We start from the raw sequence: 27,071 nt of genomic DNA, 5'->3' as shown, positions 1-27,071 counted from the left end.
CCGTTGCGTGCTTCAACGGAGACGCCTCCCATTCACTTTGAGTGGGGTGATGTCAAGCTTTGCCGAACTGCATTGTGGTTCCGTCGCATCGCTTTGCCTCCGTTGCTCGCTTCGAAAGTTGAGAAAAGTTCAACTTTTCAAGCCAATCAAACAATATGCCAGTATGAGCACTAGCCAATCAAACCGTATGATTGTTTGTCCCGGGCGGGATATTAATGTGATTGGTTGTTGGTTGAGTGCCTGTCACCCCCACCGGCAAGCTTCAACACGACAGAACCATGTGGACGATTAGTGTTGATGAAGGAGAAGTTAAGGTTTACCAGGAGTGGGGTTTGAACCCACGAGGGCTATTGCCCATTGGATCTTAAGTCCAACGCCTTAACCACTCGGCCATCCTGGTGAGGATGAACAGGAAATGGAGCATACAAATAATCCATGGTCAAAGGTCATGAGAAAATATATTAAGCGCTTCAACCGTTCAAACTGTGCAAGACACAATGTAGGAAATGGAAACTTAGCGATTAATAATTAAGTGTATTTTATTTACAAACTCAATTCTTTTTTTTTGACTTGTGTCATTTGCGATGGCCGTTTGTTGTGTTCAAGGGATCTGCTTCCCCCTTCCAGTGCATTTATTATGTCAATATGTCGCTGTATCTGCAGAAGTTAAGATTTACCAGGAGTGGGGTTTGAACCCACGAGGGCTATTGCCATTGGATTTTAAGTCCAACGCCTTAACCACTCGGACATCCTGGTGAGGATGAACAGGAAATAGAGCATCAACTTTATCCATTGTCAAAGGTCATGAGAAAATATATTAAGCGAATGGATACCTTAACCACTCTTATTGAGCAATACAGGAAATGGAAACAGAGCAGGTAATTATTTATTTATATACAAACTCAACTTCTTTTAACGTTATTTGCTTATAATTTCTATCTCCATTTGTTGTGTTCAAGTGACCTTCCTTACGGTACGTTCACACGGTTCCGTTGCGTGCTTCAACGGAGACGCCTCCCATTCACTTTGAGTGGGGTGATGTCAAGCTTTGCCGAACTGCATTGTGGTTCCGTCGCATCGCTTTGCCTCCGTTGCTCGCTTCGAAAGTTGAGAAAAGTTCAACTTTTCAAGCCAATCAAACAATATGCCAGTATGAGCACTAGCCAATCAAACCGTATGATTGTTTGTCCCGGGCGGGATATTAATGTGATTGGTTGTTGGTCGAGGGCCAGACACGCCCACCATCAAGCTTCAACACGACACAACCATGTGGACGATTAGTGTTGATGAAGGAGAAGTGAAGGATTACCAGGAGCGGGTTTTGAACCCACGAGGGCTATTGCCCATTGGATCTTAAGTCCAACGCCTTAACCACTCGGCCATCCTGGTGAGGATGAACAGGAAATAGAGCACACAAATAATCCATGGTCAAAGGTCATGAGAAAATATATTAAGCGCATACCTTAACCGTTCAAACTGTGCAAGACACAATGTAGGAAATGGACACTTAGCGATTAATAATTAAGTGTATTTTATTTACAAACACAATTCTTTTTTTTTACTTGTGTCATTTGCGATGGACGTTTGTTGTGTTCAAGGGATCTGCTTCCCACTTCCAGTGCATTTATTATGTCAATATGTCGCTGTATCTGTAGAAGTTAAGATTTACCAGGAGTGGGGTTTGAACCCACGAGGGCTATTGCCATTGGATTTTAAGTCCAACGCCTTAACCACTCGGACATCCTGGTGAGGATGAACAGGAAATAGAGCATCGACTTCATCCATTGTCAAAGGTCATGAGAAAATATATTAAGCGAATGGATACCTTAACCACTCTTATTGAGCAATACAGGAAATGGAAAAAGAGCAGGTAATTATTTATTTATATACAAACTCAACTTCTTTTAACGTTATTTGCTTATAATTTCTATCGCCATTTGTTGTGTTCAAGTGACCTTCCTCTCCCTTACGGTACGTTCACACGGTTCCGTTGCGTGCTTCAACGGAGACGCCTCCCATTCACTTTGAGTGGGGTGATGTCAAGCTTTGCCGAACTGCATTGTGGTTCCGTCGCATCGCTTTGCCTCCGTTGCTCGCTTCGAAAGTTGAGAAAAGTTCAACTTTTCAAGCCAATCAAACAATATGCCAGTATGAGCACTAGCCAATCAAACCGTATGATTGTTTGTCCCGTGCGGGATATTAATGTGATTGGTTGTTGGTTGAGTGCCAGACACGCCCACCATCAAGCTTCAACACGACACAACCATGTGGACGATTAGTGTTGATGAAGGAGAAGTTAAGGTTTACCAGGAGTGGGGTTTGAACCCACGAGGGCTATTGCCCATTGGATCTTAAGTCCAACGCCTTAACCACTCGGCCATCCTGGTGAGGATGAACAGGAAATGGAGCATACAAATAATCCATGGTCAAAGGTCATGAGAAAATATATTAAGCGCTTCAACCGTTCAAACTGTGCAAGACACAATGTAGGAAATGGAAACTTAGCGATTAATAATTAAGTGTATTTTATTTACAAACTCAATTCTTTTTTTTTGACTTGTGTCATTTGCGATGGCCGTTTGTTGTGTTCAAGGGATCTGCTTCCCCCTTCCAGTACATTTATTATGTCAATATGTCGCTGTATCTGCAGAAGTTAAGATTTACCAGGAGTGGGGTTTGAACCCACGAGGGCTATTGCCATTGGATTTTAAGTCCAACGCCTTAACCACTCGGACATCCTGGTGAGGATGAACAGGAAATAGAGCATCGACTTTATCCATTGTCAAAGGTCATGAGAAAATATATTAAGCGAATGGATACCTTAACCACTCTTATTGAGCAATACAGGAAATGGAAACAGAGCAGGTAATTATTTATTTATATACAAACTCAACTTCTTTTAACGTTATTTGCTTATAATTTCTATCTCCATTTGTTGTGTTCAAGTGACCTTCCTTACGGTACGTTCACACGGTTCCGTTGCGTGCTTCAACGGAGACGCCTCCCATTCACTTTGAGTGGGGTGACGTCAAGCTTTGCCGAACTGCATTGTGGTTCCGTCGCATCGCTTTGCCTCCGTTGCTTGCTTCGAAAGTTGAGAAAAGTTCAACTTTTCAAGCGTCAGCCAATCAAACAATATGCCAGTACGAGCACTAGCCAATCAAACCGTATGCTTGTTTGTCCCAGGCGGGATATTAATGTGATTGGTTGTTGGTCGAGGGCCAGACACGCCCACCATCAAGCTTCAACACGACACAACCATGTGGACGATTAGTGTTGATGAAGGAGAAGTGAAGGATTACCAGGAGCGGGGTTTGAACCCACGAGGGCTATTGCCATTGGATCTTAAGTCCAACGCCTTAACCACTCGGCCATCCTGGTGAGGATGAACAGGAAATAGAGCACACAAATAATCCATGGTCAAAGGTCATGAGAAAATATATTAAGCGCATACCTTAACCGTTCAAACTGTGCAAGACACAATGTAGGAAATGGAAACTTAGCGATTAATAATTAAGTGTATTTTATTTACAAACTCAATTCTTTTTTTTTTACTTGTGTCATTTGCGATGGCCGTTTGTTGTGTTCAAGGGATATGCTTCTCCCTTCCAGTGCATTTATTATGTCAATATATCTGTAGAAGTTAAGATTTACCAGGAGTGGGGTTTGAACCTTCTAGGGCTATTGCCATTGGATTTTAAGTCCAACGCCTTAACCACTCGGACATCCTGGTGAGGATGAATCAGAAATACAGCATCAAGTTGATCTATTGTCAAAGGTCATGAGAAAATATATTAAGCGAATGGATACCTTAACCACTCAAACTGAGCAATACAGGAAATGGAAACGGAGCAGGTAATTATTTATTTATATACAAACTCAACTTCTTTTAATGTTATTTGCTTATAATTTCTATCGCCATTTGTTGTGTTCAAGTGACCTTCCTCTCCCTTACGGTACGTTCACACGGTTCCGTTGCGTGCTTCAACGGAGACGCCTCCCATTCACTTTGAGTGGGGTGACGTCAAGCTTTGCCGAACTGCATTGTGGTTCCGTCGCATCGCTTTGCCTCCGTTGCTCGCTTCGAAAGTTGAGAAAAGTTCAACTTTTCAAGCCAATCAAACAATATGCCAGTATGAGCACTAGCCAATCAAACCGTATGCTTGTTTGTCCCGGGTAGATATTAATGTGATTGGTTGTTGGTCGAGTGCCAGACACGCCCACCATCAAGCTTCAACACGACACAACCATGTGGACGATTAGTGTTGATGAAGGAGAAGTGAAGGATTACCAGGAGCGGGGTTTGAACCCACGAGGGCTATTGCCCATTGGATCTTAAGTCCAACGCCTTAACCACTCGGCCATCCTGGTGAGGATGAACAGGAAATGGAGCATACAAATAATCCATGGTCAAAGGTCATGAGAAAATATATTAAGCGCTTCAACCGTTCAAACTGTGCAAGACACAATGTAGGAAATGGAAACTTAGCGATTAATAATTAAGTGTATTTTATTTACAAACTCAATTCTTTTTTTTTACTTGTGTCATTTGCGATGGCCGTTTGTTGTGTTCAAGGGATCTGCTTCCCCCTTCCAGTGCATTTATTATGTCAATATGTCGCTGTATCTGCAGAAGTTAAGATTTACCAGGAGTGGGGTTTGAACCCACGAGGGCTATTTCCCATTGGATTTTAAGTCCAACGCCTTAACCACTCGGACATCCTGGTGAGGATGAACAGGAAATAGAGCATCGACTTCATCCATTGTCAAAGGTCATGAGAAAATATATTAAGCGAATGGATACCTTAACCACTCTTATTGAGCAATACAGGAAATGGGAAAAGAGCAGGTAATTATTTATTTATATACAAACTCAATTTCTTTTAATGTTATTTGCTTATAATTTCTATCGCCATTTGTTGTGTTCAAGTGACCTTCCTCTCCCTTACGGTACGTTCACACGGTTCCGTTGCGTGCTTCAACGGAGACGTCTCCCATTCACTTTGAGTGGGGTGACGTCAAGCTTTGCCGAACTGCATTGTGGTTCCGTCGCATCGCTTTGCCTCCGTTGCTAGCTTCGAAAGTTGAGAAAAGTTCAACTTTTCAAGCGTCAGCCAATCAAACAATATGCCAGTACGAGCACTAGCCAATCAAACCGTATGCTTGTTTGTCCGGGGCGGGATATTAATTTGATTGGTTGTTGGTCGAGTGCCAGACACGCCCACCGGCAAGCTTCAACACGACAGAACCATGTGGACGATTAGTGTTGATGAAGCAGAAGTTAAGGTTTACCAGGAGTGGGGTTTGAACCCACGAGGGCTATTGCCCATTGGATCTTAAGTCCAACGCCTTAACCACTCGGCCATCCTGGTAAGGATGAACAGGAAATAGAGCATACAAATAATCCATGGTCAAAGGTCATGAGAAAATATATTAAGCGCATACCTTAACCGTTCAAACTGTGCAAGACACAATGTAGGAAATGGAAACTTAGCGATTAATAATTAAGTGTATTTTATTTACAAACTCAATTCTTTTTTTTTTAATTGTGTCATTTGCGATGGCCGTTTGTTGTGTTCAAGGGATCTGCTTCCCCCTTCCAGTGCATTTATTATGTCAATATGTCGCTGTATCTGTAGAAGTTAAGATTTACCAGGAGTGGGGTTTGAACCCACGAGGGCTATTTCCCATTGGATTTTAAGTCCAACGCCTTAACCACTCGGACATCCTGGTGAGGATGAACAGGAAATAGAGCATCGACTTCATCCATTGTCAAAGGTCATGAGAAAATATATTAAGCGAATGGATACCTTAACCACTCTTATTGAGCAATACAGGAAATGGAAACAGAGCAGGTAATTATTTATTTATATACAAACTCAACTTCTTTTAACGTTATTTGCTTATAATTTCTATCTCCATTTGTTGTGTTCAAGTGACCTTCCTTACGGTACGTTCACACGGTTCCGTTGCGTGCTTCAACGGAGACGCCTCCCATTCACTTTGAGTGGGGTGACGTCAAGCTTTGCCGAACTGCATTGTGGTTCCGTCGCATCGCTTTGCCTCCGTTGCTCGCTTCGAAAGTTGAGAAAAGTTCAACTTTTCAAGCCAATCAAACAATATGCCAGTACGAGCAATAGCCAATCAAACCGTATGCTTGTTTGTCCCAGGCGGGATATTAATGTGATTGGTTGTTGGTCGAGTGCCAGACACGCCCACCGGCAAGCTTCAACACGACACAACCATGTGGACGATTAGTGTTGATGAAGCAGAAGTTAAGGTTTACCAGGAGTGGGGTTTGAACCCACGAGGGCTATTGCCCATTGGATCTTAAGTCCAACGCCTTAACCACTCGGCCATCCTGGTGAGCATGAACAGGAAATAGAGCATAAAAATAATTCATGGTCAAAGGTCATGAGAAACTATATTAAGCGCATCAATTAACCGTTCAAACTGTGCAAGACACAATGTAGGAAATGGAAACTTAGCGATTAATAATTAAATGTATTTTATTTACAAACTCAACTCTTTTTTTTTTACTTGTGTCATTTGCGATGGCCGTTTGTCGTGTTCAAGGGATCTGCTTCTTACGGAGTCCCTAAAGGGACATGAAAAAAAAAAAAAAAAAACAGAGAGAGAAAAAAAAAGTCAGGATAACGGGTTAGTATCTCGTGCGCACAAGATAAGATTTTTTGGGGGAGAAAGTTACCGGTGCGCCAAGGAGGAAGTGAAGCGCACAGGACACAACCATTTCATTGCAGACTGTTATGTTTACGTGGGGAAATGACATTATTTGAGATATATTTCGTACTCAGACTTCACTTTCAGGACATTTCGGCCAGGGGTGTGTGGTCACTCCATGAGGCAGCGGGACGTGTAACTCAGAGAAGAGCAGCACCGGCGCTCAAAGAGCTTTTACGCACCGCCTACTCTGTGTTTACCTTCATTGAACAGCTATAAAGAGTGACCACAGGCTGTTAAGTTTTAACCACACACACCTCTACACACACACCTCTACACACACACCAAACTACTGATTACTCCCCCTTTTATTAGTTTTATGAAGGAGACTGGGACTAAAAATCAGCCCGGGAATCTCACCCTGCCCATCCGACGTAAACTGTCAACGGGGGTGGGGGGGGGGGGGGGGGGGGGCAGTTCGCCACTGGCTCTGTGTGTGTGTTCTGAGTGTTTGTTTCCCTATAAAACAGCTGCGGGGGAAGCAGGTACTCTGCGAGTCACGGACATTAATTCATAGATCAAAGCAGACTGGTTTACAGACTCTCCTGTTTTGCCAATCCGGTGCTTAAACCAATAGCTCTACACCCCTGGCCGCAATGTCCATACAATTAAGTCTGACTTTAAAATATAGTCTATCTCAAATAATGTATGCTCTGTCATTTCCCCACGTAAACATAACAGTCTGCAATGACATTTGTGTCTAATGTGTGTTCCACTTCCTCCTTGGTGCATCGGTAACTTTCTCTCTCCCTTTTTTTTTTTTTTTTTCCATGTCCCTTTAGGGGCTCCGTTGCTTCTCCCTTCCAGTGCATTTATTATGTCAATATGTCACAGATAAGAATTTACCAGGAGTGGGGTTCGAACCCACGAGGGCTATTGCCCATTGGATCTTAAGTCCAACGCCTTAACCACTCGGCCATCCTGGTGAGGCTGAACAGGAAATAGAGCATCAAGTTGATCTATTGTCAAAGGTCACGAATGAATGGATACCTTAACCATTCAAACTGTGCAAGACAAAATGTAAAACAGAGCAAGTAATTATTGACAGTTTTTTTATGTACAAACTCAACTTTTTTTACTTTGTCATTTGCTTATAATTTCTACCGTATCATCGTTAGTTGGGTTTAAGGGACCTGCTTCTCCCTCACAGAGTAGGGGGCGTTTATTGGTTTATCTGCAGAAGTTAAGATTTTCCAGGAGTGGGGTTTGAACCCACGAGGGCTATTGCCCATTGGATCTTAAGGCCTTAACCACTCGGCCATCCAGGGGAATTTTTTTTCTGTTTTTATGTCATTCTATTAATCAACTAATTATAACAGTATCTGGAGTTTACAACTGCCTTATTGTATGTAGACCTCCTTCAGTACAAAAAGCCCTGCAGCATCTGAAGGCAGCGTGTATGAGGAGAGAGGAACTCACTAAATATATCTTGTATCTGTTCACTATTGCTAAACGTATAGTTCCCTTGATAACCCTACCATGAACGAATGTGTTGTGTGCATGCATCCCATCATGCCCCACGCTGTTTGGCCGATGTTGACGACACTGTTTACATTCATTCAAACTTTTCCTGAGATAACAGAAAGCGTAGGGAGCTGCGAACTAATTACGGTCTATATTGTTATTGTTTGAGCTATTCCTTTAACAGGTAACATGTGTTAAAGGAATGTAGACAGCTACAGTCATATACCTGCAGGGTTCTTGCTTTTTGAAGTTTGTATTCACGATGGAATGCACTTACTGTGAGACGCTTTTTATAAAAGAGCGAGCTGCATGAAATGGAAAGTGCTTGTTACGCACAGAAGCTGTTGGAAAAAAATATTTGCTCACTGCTGCTGGAATGAAGAAAAATGAAGGAAGTGGCATTTGAGCAGCTTCCCCTGTGTTTGCGCAGGGCTTTCTGATACTTGCTCCCTCTGTGTGTGTGTGTGTGTGTGTGTGTGTGTGTGTGCGTGTGTGTGTGTGTGTGCGTGTGTGTGTGTGTGCGTGTGTGTGTGTGTGTGTGTGTGTGTGTGTGTGTGTGTGTGTGTGTGTGTGTGTGTGTGTGTGTGTGTGTGTGTGTGTGTGTGTGTGTGTGTGTGTGTGTAGGCTCAGTTGGACGTCAGCAGCCTCCTCCTTCAGAATCTGCCCATATGGTGTTTAAGCTTAGTGTCGTCATTTGGCCTGACAAAGTATTTTCCTATGCGTTACACACATACGCACACACACAAACACACACGCACGCACGCACGCACGCACGCACGCACGCACGCACGCACACACACACACACACACACACACACACACACACACACACACACATTACCTTTTTCAATTAATTCTGCACCTGCAGCCAATTCAGTCTAACTACAGTTTGTCTGTCCAAGCACACATTATACATTCCTACCAGCATATACATTCTGTACAAATCTGCATTGTATAATATGCATTAGTCAACGGCTACCAAATCTATCAGCTTCTATGTATTCTGCTTTATTCGTCATGAGATAACACTTTCTCTTACTCCTAAACTGAAGTTATTAAAAAACATATTTGTACTGTATGGACACCTCAATATCTGTCATGTTTCTGAACTTATTATCTGTAATGAAGGGGTTTACTTTGTATATTTGTCATTATAAACATAATACAATATCTTAATCTACTGTGATATGGTTGAACTTTAAGTAATTTAGTTTGGAGACTTGTTGTAATTTTTACTGATGTTGTGTGTCCCAAGTTGGATTTGTCCACCTACTGTATAGCATTTGATGGAAAATGTAGGTATGGGTTGAAGCACACAGTACAGAATTATAAATATGTGTTTAATTATTTCTTAACAGTGCGAGGCTTCTTTCTTATAAATATAATGTCCTGACTTTTCCTTTGTTTTTACAGATTTTAACCTTTTTGGGTCTGTGCTGTTTTGATAAGTGCATGTTTTCCTTTTACAAAATGTGTAGTTACATATACAAATAAAGAATCAGTGATTTAAAACCGTCTGGAAAGTTCCTTTGGTATGATTTATGTCCCATTATAGCTTCAAAATCGAAATAAAGGTTTTCGCTTTGATTCAATCAATTTCCCTCATTCCTCTTCCATAAGAGAACGGTGTGCTTTAAGCTGAAAGGTCAACCGATTCAATTCCCTTTCCAGCATCTCACCAAAGCTCATTTCATGTCCTGCTTGGTGAATGGAAATCTAATAAATGTGTGATGTGTTCTGTCTCCCTCTCCCCCTTTAGGAGCTGGAGGGTGGTCTCCTCTCTCCTCAGACAGCTATCAGTGGCTGGAGGTCGACCTCGGAGAGCGGACCAAGATCAGCGCCGTGGCAACGCAGGGACGCTACGGCAGCTCTGATTGGCTGACGTCGTACCTGCTGATGTTCAGCGACACGGGACACAACTGGAAGCAGTACAGGCAGGAGGACAGCATCGGAGTGAGTGGGGCTGCACAGCTGTGATAGGAAGAATAATGTTCTGCTTTTTATGTATTGACTTAGTTTGTCAATACATGTGCTTTGTTCAACATGCTACTTTTTTTATTACATACAGTATAAGTCAAACAAGACAATAAAACATTCCTTATTGTTAGCCATACAGTAAATATGAAAGATTTTCTTTTTACATTGAAAAAACTAAAATAATCACTTACATTAACTCAATAAATAACAAAGAAAAATACTAAACTAATACATTAGAAATACATCAAAAGATAACCTTAGTATTAAAATGAATAATAATCATGTAAATGGGATAATAAAGAAATGTAAACTATAACTTATTGCTGGTTTAATTTATAAAGGGGCTAGGATATGACCTTATAATGACAACATAATACTTCCCCTTGCTCATTTTATAGTCATTCATTCTTCCCCAACGGCAGAATTATAGAGGTATTCAAAAGTATTAAAGGTCCCATGTCAGGCCATTTCTACTGATCATAATTCCATTGTTGAGGTCTACTAGAATAGATTTACATTGTTCAATTTTCCAAACTCACATTGGTTTCTCATACAGCATCTCTGTATAGTATGTGTATTCACTCTCTGTCCTAAACGGCTTGTTGGAGCTCCTGCCCCCTCCCTGTGAGCCCAGTGGCCGTCTGCGAGACAGCGAAACCCAGCCCGAAACACACACACACCCGCAGCCTGGCTGGGAGTTTGTGTGTGTGCTCAGGCTGCGTTCCGCGGTGTCTCGCTGTCTCACCGACCCCACACCAGTGACCCAGCTCAGTGTCCCGCTCCTCGCAGCAGCGAGCCTCGCAACGTCCCACCGAGTGCGTGTGAGGAAGTCCACGGATTGGTCCAAATGTAACGGCTCCGCGGACGTAACTATACCCAAGAAGTAAACAATGGAAAAAGAGAAATCCCCAACGAGGCGTTCTGGGGCAGCATAGACAGGTCTTCTCTGTGTTAGAGTTGTACTCCCTACAGGGTGTACTTTGAGGGTTTTGACTCTGCAGACCGTTCACATGCAGAAAAACCTTCATAACACACAAGGGACGGGTGATAACCAGAAAAGCATGACATGGGAGCTTTAAGATCAGGATTATTTTAAAGAGTTTCTATTGGTTTTTGTGACAACATATTTGTTTTGCACTTTCATGTTTAAATAATCAGAGCACTGCTTTCACTTCTATTTTTCTATCATATGTGTGAGAGACAAACATTAAGAGTAGGGCTGCAGGATTTGGCAAAAAATAAATAACTGTGTCACCATAACAACAGTGTTGTATCATTGTAAACAATAATCGCATTGGGTGTATGTGAAAGGTGATCACTTATCCTTTCAGACACATGCCTTCACTTTTACGGCTATACATTGGTTCCTTTATCTTGCATTGACTCCATCCTCCCTCAGGGATCGACAAGCATCATCATATTTGGTGTAATCCCCATGCAGTGTGGAGCAGTGCTCTGTGGCTCTGCAGATCAACCGAGTCATCATGACTTTATCTCTTCATCTATAATGTATGAAGCCACTGAGGCTCTGCTGACTCTGCAGACCTGTTGGCAAAACTCCTCCCATCACCAACACACAGGCAGTCAAGTGGCACCGTTACGTTTCATTCTGTCTGCTTCTCCGTCTCACCTTCGTTCCTCTTGACTTGAAGAGGGAGTTAACATGGTGATTTCGTCCATACTGTACTTACAAATGTTTACAAGATGTTAAAGAACGCCATCGAATACTGTCTGCCACAGAGGGTGTTTCAGTTCAAAGCTCAACCCTTTCATCTCTTGATGGGGAACACTTTCATTATAATTATAAGCAGGGGTGCACATAACTTTCTCAGTGAGGTACTCAGATGAGTACCTGGAGTCAGTGTTTGGTACTCCAACTTCTGGCTCCACTCAAAGTTATTTGATGAAGCCCTCTGTATCGCGAACGTCAGGGGGGGGGGGAGTCTCCCTCCGCAGCCTAGTTTTCCGTTGTACAGACAGACGTTAACAGCAGCCCTGTCTGTGCACACGGAGATCGACTCTGTCGTCCGGTGATCTAACCGCTTTCTGGAAAAGCTTCACAAGTACGTCGTTACGCAAATGCGCTTTGTGACACAAGTGACGGTACGCATTTCAGATTGTTGCCGCGCATGCGTACCTGCATACCAGTTATGTGCACCCCTGATTATAAGGACATTTAATAGTATTGCTTGTACATACATTGTATATAGGATGTTGTGTTAGATTAGTAGTGGTGGTCTGTTTTTGCAGTAGTAGTAGTAGTGGTAACTTATGTCAGTCCTTATTGAAAGTCTTCCCAAAAAGTAACAAATAAGGCACAAAATTAAAGGGTGAAAAAAATAATTTGACCATAAAGTTTGGGCTAAAAGTTAAGATGGTTATATATGTTTATCAAATACTTACAAGCAACTCTTTCAATACTAGATTTACACAAACAGAACCAGTTGTGTACGGGTGTTTCATGGATTAGTAGACAATTTCAGTCTTGTTTTGAATGTCTTTCATTTTTGTAAAGCACCTTGAATTGCCTTGTGTTGAAAGGGGCTTGATTTGCCTTGTTTTGTTTACCATCGATCGAGAGTAACAACATGGCCAGAATAAAGGAATGGAAGCTAGTGTCTGTAGAGGTGATTAATGAAGAAATAGGTCCGATGGACAGCAGCGAGGCGTCACCTCCCACCTCCTGATGAACAGTAAACGCCTCTTCAGTGTTTTCCTGACGCACAAGTGTCGTGTTGGACTTTTATTTGGATCACTGTGGTGCTTGGTATGCATCCAGGACGACTAAGACACTTTGTTCTTGTTTAAAGATGAATCCGGTCAGCACAATGGAGAAAATGCTGCTCCAAAATCACGTAAACGAATAATAAAAACAGGGTATTTTCACTCGTAATAAGTCAAACAAATCTGCCAATAAAACAAGTGAACATTTGCTTGGTGAGATTTCTTGAAATAAATTGGGATATTTAGATAAATATATTTTCCTGTAATTAACTGGAAAAACTTATTTTGAACTATATTTACAAGAATAAGGACATTTTGTTACGGAATATGCTACAAATGCTCAAAAGCGTTCTGTTGTCTGATGTTAGTTCGTGATTTCCAATAACATTTAAAAAAAAAAACGTTTGTTTCATCTGAGATACAACTCAGAATAAGATGTTTTCTTTGTCTAAAAACAAGACCCGATGTCTCAATGCATTGTTACTTCTTACATTATTATGTCTTATATCAAGTGTAAAGACATATTCTGACTAGATATTAGAGAAATGTACGGGCAAGATTTCAAGTTTTTACAGTGTTCTATACCTTCATGCTTCCCTGTGACCCTTATACTAAACCAAATATTGCAACGAATGTGGAATTTTTGTAAACGCTCTGTATTTGTTCCGGGAAAAGATTGTCCCACTCTTGACCTAACAATCAACATCGGCACCTCTGTTGTTTCCCCGACTCAGACTGCAAGGAATCTGGGTGTGACCCTAGATAACAAACTGTCCTTCACTGCAAACATCGCTGCTACAATCCGCTGCTGCAGATACACTCTTTACAACATCAGGAGGATACGTCCCCAGCTGACCCAGAAAACAGCGCAGGTTCTGGTCCAGGCTCTCGTCATCTCACGCCTAGACTACTACAACTCCCTCCTGGCTGGTCTACCTGCATGTGCCATCCGACCTCTGCAGCTCACCCAGAATGCAGCGGCTCGTCTGGTCTTCAACCTTCCTAAATTCTCCCACACCACGCCGCTCCTCCGCTCCCTTCACTGGCTTCCGGTAACTGCTAGAATCCACTTCAAGACACTGGTACTAGCGTACCATGCTGTGAATGGATCTGGCCCTTCCTACATCCAGGACATGGTTAAACCGTACACCCCACCGCGCGCACTCCGCTCTGCATCAGCCAAACAGCTCGCTGTACCCGCACTGCGAGGGGGACCCAAGTTCCCATCAGCAAAAACACGTGGGTTTGCTATCCTGGCTCCAAAATGGTGGAATGAGCTCCCCATTGAAATCAGGACAGCAGAAAGCTTACACATCTTCCGGCGCAGACTGAAAACGCATCTCTTTTGACTCCACTTCGAGCGATAGAATTACTAACAAAGCACTTATATACTAATAAAGGACTGGCTTATCTATAGCCAGTTGAGTAGCACTTGAAATGTTTGGCTCTATGAAACCTGATGCACTTATATGATTGTGTTTTCTTCAACTTTGTATCTTGTTGGTCGAATGCACTTATTGTAAGTCGCTTTGAATAAAAGCGTCAGCTAAATGCAATGTAATGTAATTTGATTGGACATTTATCTGTGGTAACCGTCTGTGGTACAGAGAGGAGCTGTCATTAGAAGTGAAGTCAAAGCAATTTCTTCACACGGAGGGAAAGCAGCTAATCTCAGCCCTGACTTCTCTCAGCTTAGAAACATGTTGATCTGACACTGAGTCCTCAATCCCAGTCGCATTTCAAAGTGTTTCCCAGAGTCTGTCTAAGGAGGAACGTTGACAGAGCTTTCGGATACACGTCTTCTGAGTTTCTACGTTAAGCTTTGAGGCCTGAAGGCCGGGGAGGAAATGCTGTTTCCTCTTTTCCTCTCAGAAACCTGTGGGTGCTGGAAAATAAAGCCGTCCGTCTCTTCTTTATAGTCGCTCTCCTCTCTCCTGCAGGGCTGGGAATGAGAAACCGGCTGGTGATCACTTTCACTTTTACCTCGGTCTCGCAAATGGACTCTCCCTTTTATTTCCTCCTCTCACTTTGTATGCTGCTCATCTCTCTCTTATTCTCGCTATTTGATATCCTTATGCTTTGATTTTGGACCTCCGTCATTTCCCTGTTTAACTTTCGACTCTATCTCCTTCATTCTTTACTCCTTTCTCCTATTCATGGTTCATCTCTCCTCATGTCTTTTTTTCTCCCTGCCCATCAAAGGCTTGAAGAATTCACGTTATCTTTTCTCATTTAATTTTTCATTATGCTGGCTGAAATGGGCTTCCATGATTCCCTCATTCGAACCATCAGGTGATACATAATTGAGTGAATATAGTCAAATGTTTCACATCACAGAAGCTCCTTTGTGTTTTTTCTACAAATCACCACCGCCAGGAGACTTTTAACTTTCCTTTGAGAGACTTATTCAAATCAAATGAGACCCGACTGGTTGAGTTAAAACCCCTGCCGGGTGGCTCATAACTTTGAGGAGACAAAACATTCACTGTATCTCTTCTTTGGTCATTTGCAGCAGCTTTTAATAGACAAAACACAGCATTTAAGTTGTTTAAATTGACCTACGTTTAGCTGCTCTTGACAAAGATGTCCTGTGGACATGTGAGGACTGACTGTTGTTTGTCAGGACTATTGGTGGAAGTAGCATAGTTCAAACCACATGACATCTCTTAGGGAAGAGGTCAGGGTTGCAGGAAACTGCTGTAGTTTGCATAGTGAGTTGTGCGAGCTCTAAAGCAATTAATTAAACATCAAATACTCGAAATAAGGATATATTTGCATACAAGATGGGAGCTTTGTATGCGAAAACATCGCAAGGTACAAATTATATCCATTATTCTGAAACACTTTATTATGCAAACACTCTCACGCTAAGGTACATTGGCTCAGAGTGGAACAAATGTGTTTCCACTCTGAGCAATTTTTGTTATAATTATGTATTTACATTAGGGAATTATAAAATACCTATTTCCGCCTGTAAACATTTAAATTGTGAGAGAAAACTAGGTAAAATGTGGATCTGAAAAGTCAAGATCATTTCACCTTGTACCTTATGAGTTTCTTTAGTTGATTTTTCTTTTGCTAAGCGTTCATCAAAGGAAACATTTTGAGATGTTTCAGAACTGACACTGTCTACACTTATCTCCACAAAGCGATACAAGTGATACAAAGGATGTACAATCGGTTCATATTCACAAAGTAAGGATACATACAGCACAGGCTGACCAATCTAAATCTCTATTTCCATCCCACCACCAATCAACCCACAGGTTACAGGCTTCAACTGTGAGGGGATTCTTCCCTGGTCCATGTTTCACACTTCCTCCAAGAGTCATGGAAATCCGCCCTTCAGTGTTTCCCTAATCCGACTTAAAGACAAACAAAAAAATATCATTCCTGGGGGAGGAAAGGGTTTTGTCTTAATCAAACACTGCTGTGGTTCATTTGAGACGACCAGTGTATGACACAGCTTGCTGAATACACACTTAAAGGTCCCCTATTACACTGTTTCTCATCAATATATTACAGGTCTCAGATATATACAGAACAAGTCTCTGAAGTGTTTGGCTCCAAACACCAAACAGATCATTGCAGCATTACCCATAATCCCCTCTGTTTCAGCCCTGTTTCCAAAGTGCTGATTCTCTGTCTGTTACTTTAGATGAAAATAAGGAGCCCCTCCCCACGCCCCTCTGAGAGACATTTGGTTACAAAGAACACATTAGCCGCGTTCACACCGCAGTACTTTTCCCACTTTTCTTCCGATATAGATCCGAAATGTCGCGTTCACACCAAAAAGAGCCGGAACTAAAATGAGTTCATGAGAACCTTTTCACCCTTTTCATTCCCTGCTAGAGAGCAGAAACGCAGAGAGACTAACTTATGGCAAAATAAAACATGGGAGCGGTGGAGATGAGGAGGTGTCGGCGTTCTGGTGATTTACTCGGAAGGCTTCAGTACAGTACAACTCCGGGGACTTCCGGCCGGGGACTCCGGGTGGCAGTATACGCCGTGAAGTTGTTTGCGGTCTGCCAGTAAACCCAAAGCAGAAGAAGAAGAAGTGACGACAGCGGCTTCATTTGCCTAATCCTCCCTCAGGGACTTATTCCGGTGTGAACGCGATCTGTACTTAGTTCATGAGAACTCTCTAGTTCTCATGAACTAAGTTCTCATGAACCTTTGTGGGAAAAGTACTGCGGTGTGAACGCGCCTAATGGTGCTCTAGGAGGAGATTCAGGTGATAAGGTGGGGGGGCGGGGTTACCTTGGTTGCTGATTGGCTAATGGTTACTCAAGACAAAACATCGTTATGACATCACAAAGTGGCCAAAATCTGATCAGCTCATTTTCAGACAGGTTTTTATAGAAATGGATCAGGACAAAAAGAGAGAGAATCTTTGTTCCTGAAACTTTCAGAGTCTCTTTCCACAGAGGGGACACATGTTGATGTAGAAGAGACATGAAGAAGAGGGGACACATGTTGATGTAGAAGAGACATGAAGAAGAGGGGACACATGTTGATGTAGAAAAGACATGAAGAAGTGGATCTTGCCTGATAGGTGACCTTTAAAGACAGACACAACAATATCATTCCAGCTGGGAAAGGTTTTTCAAACACTGCTGTGGTTAATTTGAGACGACCAGTATATGACACAGATTGCTGAATACATATTTAACAAGTTCCTCTTTGTGTGTGTTTCCAGTCTTTCCCAGGTAACAGTAATGCAGACAGTGTGGTTCAGTACAAGCTGCAGCAGCCGGCCGTCGCTCGCTTCCTCCGCCTCCTCCCTCTGGACTGGAACCCCAGCGGGAGGATCGGACTCCGGCTGGAGACCTACGGGTGTCCTTACAGTAAGACTTCTCTTCTTTGTTGTTATTAAAAATATCACTCGTCACCGGCTTGGTCTTCAATAATCAGGATAAATGTATTTGTTATCCTTGCAAGAATGGAAGTAGTCATCACACACAGAGGTTTGTGGGACAAATAGTTCCCCGAATAGTGTCCTTGACATGCCTTACATACAAGAGAGTGTTACAGTCACAAGATGGAGAATACCGGTTCAACGCAGTATTCAATGTTTAGTTCAGATTAGCTCCACGTCAGAAATGATCATGCTTGTCATATGTCTCTCTCCATAGAGGCTGAATCATAATTTTAATCACATAGCTATCATATGCCTGAAACAGTCCTGATGCTCTTCTAGGTAATCAGACATGCTGTCATGTTCACAGCTACAGTTGGGATACCTTTGTTATCATGTGTACTCTGATATTAGAACAGTACATTCAATATTTTCCCAACGAACCACATGGACCCTCGCCATGTGTAAAAACTGCGGACACTGTTGGCTCTATTTATTTAGTTTATTTATTCTCCTCCAAGGAAATGTGGTTTGCATCGAAGCTTTAACAACAACAAATCCCTACAACTGAGCAAAGAGAGAAAGTCAACATCGCACCAATCAATATACACATTTATTTTAGTACAAAAGAAAAGGAACACTTCACACCAATTAAATGTGTTGAGATAACAAATGCAAACGGCAAACGCTCCCCGGCTGCCTTTTGGTTTTTAAGTATTTCCATATTTCACAACTCATTTACGCTCGGTTATTAACAATAAAAAAAACACCAATCACACATTGTGTTAACAGTTTCCTTTTAATTTCCCAGAATGCACAACATATTGGCAGTATCATCCCCTAGCATCAACACACAGCCCACAAAAACATATGTTCTGATTCCTCACACACAGTTTTTAAATATTACAGTTTTATGATCTGTAATGGCTCCTTAAAGGGGACCTATCATGCATTTATACATAAAGATGTGTCCCTGGTGCGTCAGGGAACTCACGCAGCATCGGAAATGTAGGCTGACTTTACACCCACGGCCCTATCAGAAACAATGCCCGACTGTTTTGGACGTAATATGGTCGGTGTTTACATTAGCATCGCTAACACTCAGAGCATCGCTAACACTCAGAGCTAAGCTGTACTGGAGAGCATGTGTGTGAAGAAGCAGGAAATAAAAAGGAACTCACCTTGTGGTATAACCGGCAAGAGAGAAAGCCTTTGAGAACTTACTGTTTCAGAGAGAATCCTTGATAATCCATGATATGGCGTTTTATCGGTAGTATTTAGTTTAGACAGTAGCTGCCGGGTCCCGCATGAGATAAGCCCCCTCCTTTTTTATTTGTTACTATTGTATACTAGGGCTGTTAAGTGAACGCATTAATAATGCGTTAACGCAAACATTTTTTAACGCCACTAATTATTTTAATGCGATTAACGCATGTGTATTTTTTGTCCTCGGCCGCCCCGTAGTTTCAGAGCGCATCGAGTTTAAAATACCATCTACAAGCTGAGGCTGACAGCCACGCTCCTGCCGTCTGCTTGCGGCAGACCACACTTCCACGCTCACCGGAGACTATTGGACTTCACTCAGTAATGACAGTTACCTCGGGGTCACAGCGCATTATTTTGACCCACAGTGGGAACTTCAGTCTCATGCTTTGACAGTTATGAAACAGAGGAGCGGCATTTTGCCGACAACTGCACTTTATGGGAGGGTTTAGCTCAGTGGATAGAGTGCTGGACTTCGAATCAGGGGATAGCAAGTTCAAACCCCACTGCAGTCAGCATGTCGTTGTGTCCCTGAGACACTTCACCCCAAAATGCTCCTGTGGGGATTGTCCACAGTACTGAATGTATGTAAGTTACTTTGGATAAGACCGTCTAACCAATGACATGTAATGTAATGCAGGTAGCCAGACAGTGGGACATTGTACAAAAAGTCAGCACGGATAGTGTGCGCAACATGATTGCAGCATTCAAGCATATACCTTGAGCTGCACATAACTCCAACGATCCATCACAGTGTCTCTCCACACACACACATTGTATTGTATTATTTTATTGTCTGAGGTTCCAGGTTGAATTGAGGCGAACATTTGTAATGTTCAGAGGTTGTTCAGAGACCTTAGAAAAAACATTCAATCAATTGCAAACATCACTTTATATGAAAAAAGTCCATCTAAAAATGTACTGTGTACTATACAGCTGAACATCAAGCTTTGCATAAACACTAGCCATATCATAAACATTACTAATATAATATGTTGTGTTTAATATTCATGAGGATATTTGTCATTGTTCAAATTATAATAAACAAACATTTACATAAAGCATATTTGTCCACTCATATGTTGATAAGAGTATTAAGAACTGGAAACATATCCCTATTAGAACAGATAAAAAATGTGCGATTAATTTGCGATTAATAATGATTAACTATGGACATCATGCGATTAATCGCGATTACATATTTTAGTCAACTGACAGCCCTAATTTATACATAAAAACAGCACTTTTGAAACAGGAAGTGAAACAGAGGGATATGAGGCATGGCTAGAATGGGTGATCTGTTTGGTATTTTGAGCAAAACACTTCATATACATGTTTTTTATATATACGTATATATCTGAGACCTATGCTATTGCCTAAAAATAGCATGATGGTGCACTTTAATGCTAGTTTTTAATGTATGTATCTTGGCCAATAAACAGATGAATTACACTCAATGTTCAGTAGCTACTCTTAGTATATATATATAAACATTTATTACATCTTAACTGACTCCTCTTCCTCCCTGGGTTGAAGAAGCAGGTGTTTTCTATATTCTGTGGTGTCAGCATTAAATCCCAGCTGTGTCTCTGCCTCCTTTCTGTCCTCACAGCTGGTTGTTCACTGCATTGTTCCTCGTACACACATCACACACATGAACATCAAAAGCAGCTCCGCACATTTACATATGTGCTCAGATACATTTATCAAACAGTAAATATTAATGTGCCAACATGATTTACATATGGACTAACTGTGTCTTATATTGTTATTTCAGCTGTTAGCATCTGCATTATTCATGGTTTCTCCTTTAATCTTTTATACAAATAAAGAAGTTTGTTTTACGCTGATTTGAGTTTTTTTTCCACAAGTATATCAAGTATAGTAAATTGAGAAAAACAAGCATTCAATTTCCGCCTTCAAACCTTTGTTGCATTTCATACTCGTCTCTTTCGCTTTCCACATTTCCAATAGTTAGTAATAGGCAAGAAATATATATTGTTAACACTAGAACCACCAACGGGTACATTTTACCCGCTGCTGTTTCTTGATTATATGTAACTTAGAATAAAATATTCAAGTCTCCCAGTCTGTGACTTGTCCTGAAAGTGTGTTATGTAGCACCCTCTGTCGTTAAAAATGGTCAATATGAAGTCAGATTGAAAGAATTGCCAAAAACATGACCATTTATACCCATCAGCGCCAGCGGGTAATATTTACCTTATAGAAAATGCAGCGATTTTCAACGCGTGTAAACATAAACATGACGTGTTGCTATAGCAATGCCTGTTGTTTACTGCGGATCCTTATAGATAGAGAGATAGATAGATAGATAGATATTTAGGTAGTTAGATATTTAGATAGATAGATAGATATTTAGATAGATAGATAGATATTTAGATAAATAGATAGATAGATAGATAGATATTTAGATAGATAGATAGATAGATAGATATTTAGATAGATAGATAGATATTTATAGAGATATATATAGAGAGAGATAGAGAGATAGATAGAGAGATAGATAGATAGATGGATAGATAGATATTTAGATAGATAGATAGATAGATAAATAGATAGATAGATAGAGAGACTCTTTGCACATAACTCACGGTACCGATATTTTATACTTCATGTTATCTGCAGAAACTAGATGAAAGCTGAGAGTCCACATATTCTATTGCTATAAGTTTCATCACTGTGCGATCAAAACTCACTGTTAACCCCGTGTTCTAGTATGATAAATAAAAGAACATTGTACCTTAAAAATCAATGCATTCTAATAGCGGGTACATTTGACCCGTTGGCGGTTTTAGGTATACAGCGACCCCTGGCGGTTCTAGTGTTAAATAAAACTCAAGTGGCCCTCCCTTTTCCTCAGTGGGTTACTATTTTAAATGATTATATTATAATGTAAATTAAGAAAAACTGTCTCACTCTAATTTATTCATTGGTTTGTTTGATAGGGACAGCAAACTTAATAAGTATCAGTACGAATCGTTAAAACATGCTGAAGTAAACAAAAAATGACAATGCTTATTTTTCTAATTAGCACTAAACACTACGTACTGCAGTTCATCATTTTGAACCTCATAGCGGTGCTAGATGAAGAGCAAAGAGATTCCCCAAGTGATTATAATTGATCCTGAGGGGAACATAAATGTCAAACCAAATGTTATGAAAATTACTCAAATAGTTCTCATGACATTCAATTAAATGTAATTAATTAAAAAGCTGAAATATCAACTTAATTGTCGTGTTGGGGTAAATCAGGGCATCACTAAGTAAGTTGTCTTTATCCTCTGGGGACCATGAATGTCTGTATATTTGGTTTACTCTTTAATCTTTATTTCATCAGTCTTCTGCAGCCTGTAGTTTAATATGTTGTGAGGATAATGCTAGTTAGCGTTGAAAATACTCTTAAATACTTTATTTATTTCCTACCTCCCAGCACTAATTCGAAGTAGTTCATTCATAAATACTTCCCCAAATGAAAAGTGGATTCATGATTTGTTTTGTATATATTTATGTGACTCAAAACGGTGTCTGCTGCTGTCGCCTCTGAAAGATAAATGGATTATGAGAAACATTAAAAAGATGGATTTTAATAAATGGCCTGTAGTTATTTGAGGACACGGCGGGTATATTAGTGTTGTATTTCTATCAGCCGGCGTGACGGTTGGCAGAGGACACTCATGGTTTTCCTGGCAGAAACTAATGTAACACGCTCAGCTGAATCCTCCTCGGAAAAACTAATGTCATTTTCTGAGATGAAATATATCTGTTGGCAGCAAACAGTTTACCATAACGGGGGAAAACGTATCAAGCTTTTGAGACGACACAACGAAACATTTCAGAATATCCCCTGGCAGGTATTAAATTATATTGATAGCATTCAAAGGAATATCAAGAAGAGGATCACACTGAATCAAATGTTTAAAAACAAAACATCTGTAGACTCACAACTGCCGTCTGTCACTTCATGCATCTGTGAGTTCAGTCACAACAACAGATAATTAACTTAAAATAACACCAAGCAATTAGCGAACCTTACGCAGGGCAATGATCCAGGTCCAGACATTTATTTCATGATCCAATGTCATAAACAAAAGAACAATGAACATGTTTCCTATTCCTTTCCTCAAGCCTTTCCTATGGCTTTCCTTGAGGCTTGAATCACTCTGGTAAAAAACGATGTACCTACTAGTGCTCTACTCCCACCTCCACCTGTCAATACATACACCAGGTGCCCGAACATGCCTTCAAAATAAAAGCATAAAACCTACATTAACTCACTTAAATAACAACACTAAATAAGAATGCATTCACTAAAACAGTAAGTAAATACATGTTTAACTATTAAATGAATATAAAGCAATATATAGCTCCAACATTAATAACTAAAAAGTACTCAACAGCTTCAAAGACGGTGGAAAGTTACTGATACGTATTTTAATACATTTTGCAGTTTTTGTGCCAATTGTTTTGAGTTTTCTGGTCAGTAAACACATGATAAAAGATGAAGCTTTTATTCTGAAGGATAAGGGCTAGACGTCTTAGAGTTGTTGCTGCAATTAAAATTATATTTAAGATTATATATATTTAAGAATCATTATATAAATCATACAACAAATATTAGGAAAATAAAAAGGTTTTGCCAGTGAACACAAAATCCTAGTTCCTCTCCAATCGGAAATATTTTGCTTCTGCGGTCTGTTAGAAACTTGTGTTGTTCCATGTGAGTCACGAACAAGCCTGTATTTGTTCTTGGGATGATTATAAGGACACGTTATAAATCTTGGAAATAGTTTTAATATATCATTTGTGCAGTTTTGGTCCCAAATGTGTGATTGTTTTTGTCTGTTAAGATACGGCTTTTATTCTGAAGGAACAGGGCTAGCAGTCTCACAGTTGTTCCTTTAATATTACATAAGATTATTATATATATTAAACAATTATAAAAAAAAACCTGGGGGAGAAGAGCCTTCTCCATCGCGCTGCCCCCACCCTCTGGAACTCCCTTCCACAACACATCAGAGACTGACCCCCCCCCCCCCCCCCCCCCACTTTCAAACCACTGACCAAAACACACCTCTTCAGACTGGCCTTTAATTTGTGAATTATGTTGTGTTGCTGTTATTATTATTATTATTATTATTATTATTACAATTGAAATATTTAGTGTTTCTCTGGATAATGCAGACGTTCTGCCAGAGAACACAAAATCATATTTCCTCTTTAATTAAAAACGTTGCTTCTTGGGTTTGTTAGAAAAGTATCACAGTAGTATAACTTCAGTATCTGCTGGATGTGTAAACAGGCAGCTGTTTGTCAATATGAGTCATGAACAAGCCCCCCAATCTGTTTTGGGGATAATAATGATCAGATACAAACATCATATTCTAGTAAGAAATGTCGACTTTTAGTCCACAGAGTTGTGGAGTGGACTTAAAGTGTTCAGCTTCACTGAGGGATGACTCAGAGCTGCTTTTTAATCAGCAGGAAGTTCACTGATCAATCCAATAAGAGCGTTGCTGCAAGCAGAGCGGTCAATCCTGCCATTATCGAGTGAAAGACTTGCCAAGGCCTTTTAAAAAAACGTTCCGTCGGAGAGATTAGATGTTAGGCTGACGAGGAAATAGATGCTGAACTCAGCTGCTGCTCTCAAACACTTCAGTATTTACAGTCCAGTCTTTACAGCATACACACACAACACACACTGATCACCTCAGCCTGAACACCCCAGCAATAAACAAAATAAATTCTCAGTCGTACTCAGCAGCCACAACAAGAAGAATTGCTGTCCAAATTGTGTTTGTTTTGTAGTGTGGGACATTTTTAATCAATTTTGACACCTGATTATCTGTTGTGAGCTTACTCTAAAGATGACAGTTTGTTCTTCCCACCGAGAGACAATTGTAACCCGGTGAATGGAAAGACGTTGAAGCCACTATTTGTCTTCAAACCAAAAAGAAACACAAGAAAAAATTATCTCAAAATCAAACTGTCGCTGAGACACCAGGTAACAACTCGTATAAGTGCGAGAGTACATTGTCCAGACAAGATTTCTGTTGGTTGAGTTTATTTTCTTAGCTTTTACACCATCAAACAAAGAACAATAGCTTCTACCTCTTCTCCTGACGTGAAAGAAACTATATGCTTTTACGGGGCCAATAACTCCTCCACCTGTGTAGCAATAAACCCCAAATCCCATGGTGCCTGAAACTGCCTTCAAAACAAAAGCAACTGCTATTTCCTCCAATAATGACAATACAAATCAAATGACTCCAAACAAGACGTCGTCACAATTGTTAAGTTGCTTTGGGTTGAGGTTTGGATGTTTAGCTCTGACTGCCTCTGTCTTTCTTTGTGTCTTCCAGCCTCTGATGTGGTGAGTTTGGACGGCAGCAGCAGTCTGGTGTTCAGGTTGACCCCCGACCCGAGGCAGACGTCCAGAGAGGTCGTCTCTCTGAAGTTTAAAACCCTGAGGAATTCTGGGACGCTGCTGCATGCAGAGGGAGAGAGAGGGAGAGGACTCAGTCTGGAGTTAGAGAGAGGAAAGCTGCAGCTGCTGCTCAGACAAGGTACCTCACACAATATTCTGATATCTACAGGGAAAGGTACTGACATCTTTTCAAACCTGTTGATACGGTGAAGCGGAGTAAAACACAAGACTACTAACATTTGCAGAAGAAAAGGGGGCTACCAACCATGCATAAAGATCAAAGAAGGAGACAATTTATAAGAGGATTATAACATTTGCAATACACGGATTTACAAATGTTCTAACATCATTTCGTTAGTATTGGTCCCGGTTGAAGGTCTAAACACATTGCTAGTATTTTTACACTTGTGTGAGTTATGTAGTCACTGGAGAGCTCCTCCATTCATGTCTTTATACAAATAGACATTTATTTAATACATTTTTTGATCCAGTAAGCCATGAGAACTTATCTAAGAAGTTCAAAAAGGCCCATTACGCAATATAGGACTAACACAAACAAAGGTTGATTGTTGCATTCATAAGTAAACTTAAATACTTACTGTAACATGAAAAAATATTTGGTTGGTTCTGTAAACTCATCTCTTCTGACAGGCAACATGACATTTCCATCTGTATCTCCCAGCAGAAGATTTACTAACTACGGCTTACACCTCTTTCTGATTACGTGCAACAAAAAACCTTTAGCTGAAAGAACACATTTGTATTTCTGACGTGTCCTCTGTGGGCCTCTCTGTGGGCGTACTGGTGAAGAACTTCTCTAAACGGTGGAGGACAATATAAACCCCCCAGAGATAACTTCTGATTGGTTGTGGTTGGGTGAGATGGACGACACGCACGCTGCCGCCTGATTGGTTTAAACCTCGGCTCTCGTTCCGCTGCTGCGTCTGTCCAGTTGCAGCCGTGATGGATGGTATCCGTTCACTGTAGCATGTGTTAGGGCCGGACTCTGTAGGACTTGATGCATGGCTTACAGACTGTATAGGGGTGTGTGTGTGTGTGTGTGTGTGTGTATGTGTATGTGTGTGTGTATGTGTGTGTGTGTGTGTGTGTGTGTGTGTGTGTGTGTGTGTGTGTGTGTGTGTGTGTGTGTGTGTGTGTGTGTGTGTGTGTGTGTGTGTGTGTGTGTGTGTGTGTGTGCGTGCGTGCGTGCGTGCGTGCGTGCGTGCGTGCGTGCGTGTGTGTGTGTGTGTGTGTGTGTGTGTGTGTTTAACTAGAGGTGTGTTAGGCTGCCGTGCTGAATCATCACCATATGGCTCACCTCTCATTGGAGACCTCATCTGGCTGAATACTTTCTCCATCCACCCATCACTCACTTTTCCCTCTCTCCCTTTCCCATCTCTCAAAAGTCCCCCCCCCCCTTCTCTACTTCTTTACCTTCTTTCCACCTCTCTGATATATATATATATTTCTCACAGATGCCCTTCATCCCAGCAATCTCACCCTTCTCCCTCCATTTCTCTCTCTGACATGTCTATCCTACCTCTTATCAATAAGCCACCCACTTCCCTCTATCCCTCTTGTTTCTCCTCCGTCACCTCC

At 41.2% G+C, this 27,071-nt stretch overlaps 1 protein-coding gene across 2 annotated transcripts in view; it reads left to right on the top strand.

The window, feature by feature from the left end:
* The window catches only part of LOC307020883 (contactin-associated protein-like 4), a 181,190-nt gene that overhangs the window by 81,978 nt on the left and 72,141 nt on the right, over positions 1–27,071 (top strand). For both annotated transcript variants that reach the window (XM_079652567.1, XM_079652566.1), the window contains exons 3-5: positions 9,965–10,158; positions 17,606–17,753; positions 25,408–25,611. In XM_079652567.1, the coding sequence (XP_079508693.1) occupies positions 9,965–10,158; positions 17,606–17,753; positions 25,408–25,611 (546 nt within the window). The remainder of the gene's footprint in view (positions 1–9,964; positions 10,159–17,605; positions 17,754–25,407; positions 25,612–27,071) is intronic.

The sequence above is a fragment of the Notothenia rossii genome (genome assembly GCF_949606895.1).
Source record: "Notothenia rossii genome assembly, chromosome: 9".
Classification (NCBI taxonomy): domain Eukaryota; kingdom Metazoa; phylum Chordata; class Actinopteri; order Perciformes; family Nototheniidae; genus Notothenia; species Notothenia rossii.
The sequence above is the reverse complement of the archived record's forward strand: the minus strand, read 5'-3'. Positions and strand labels throughout refer to the sequence as shown.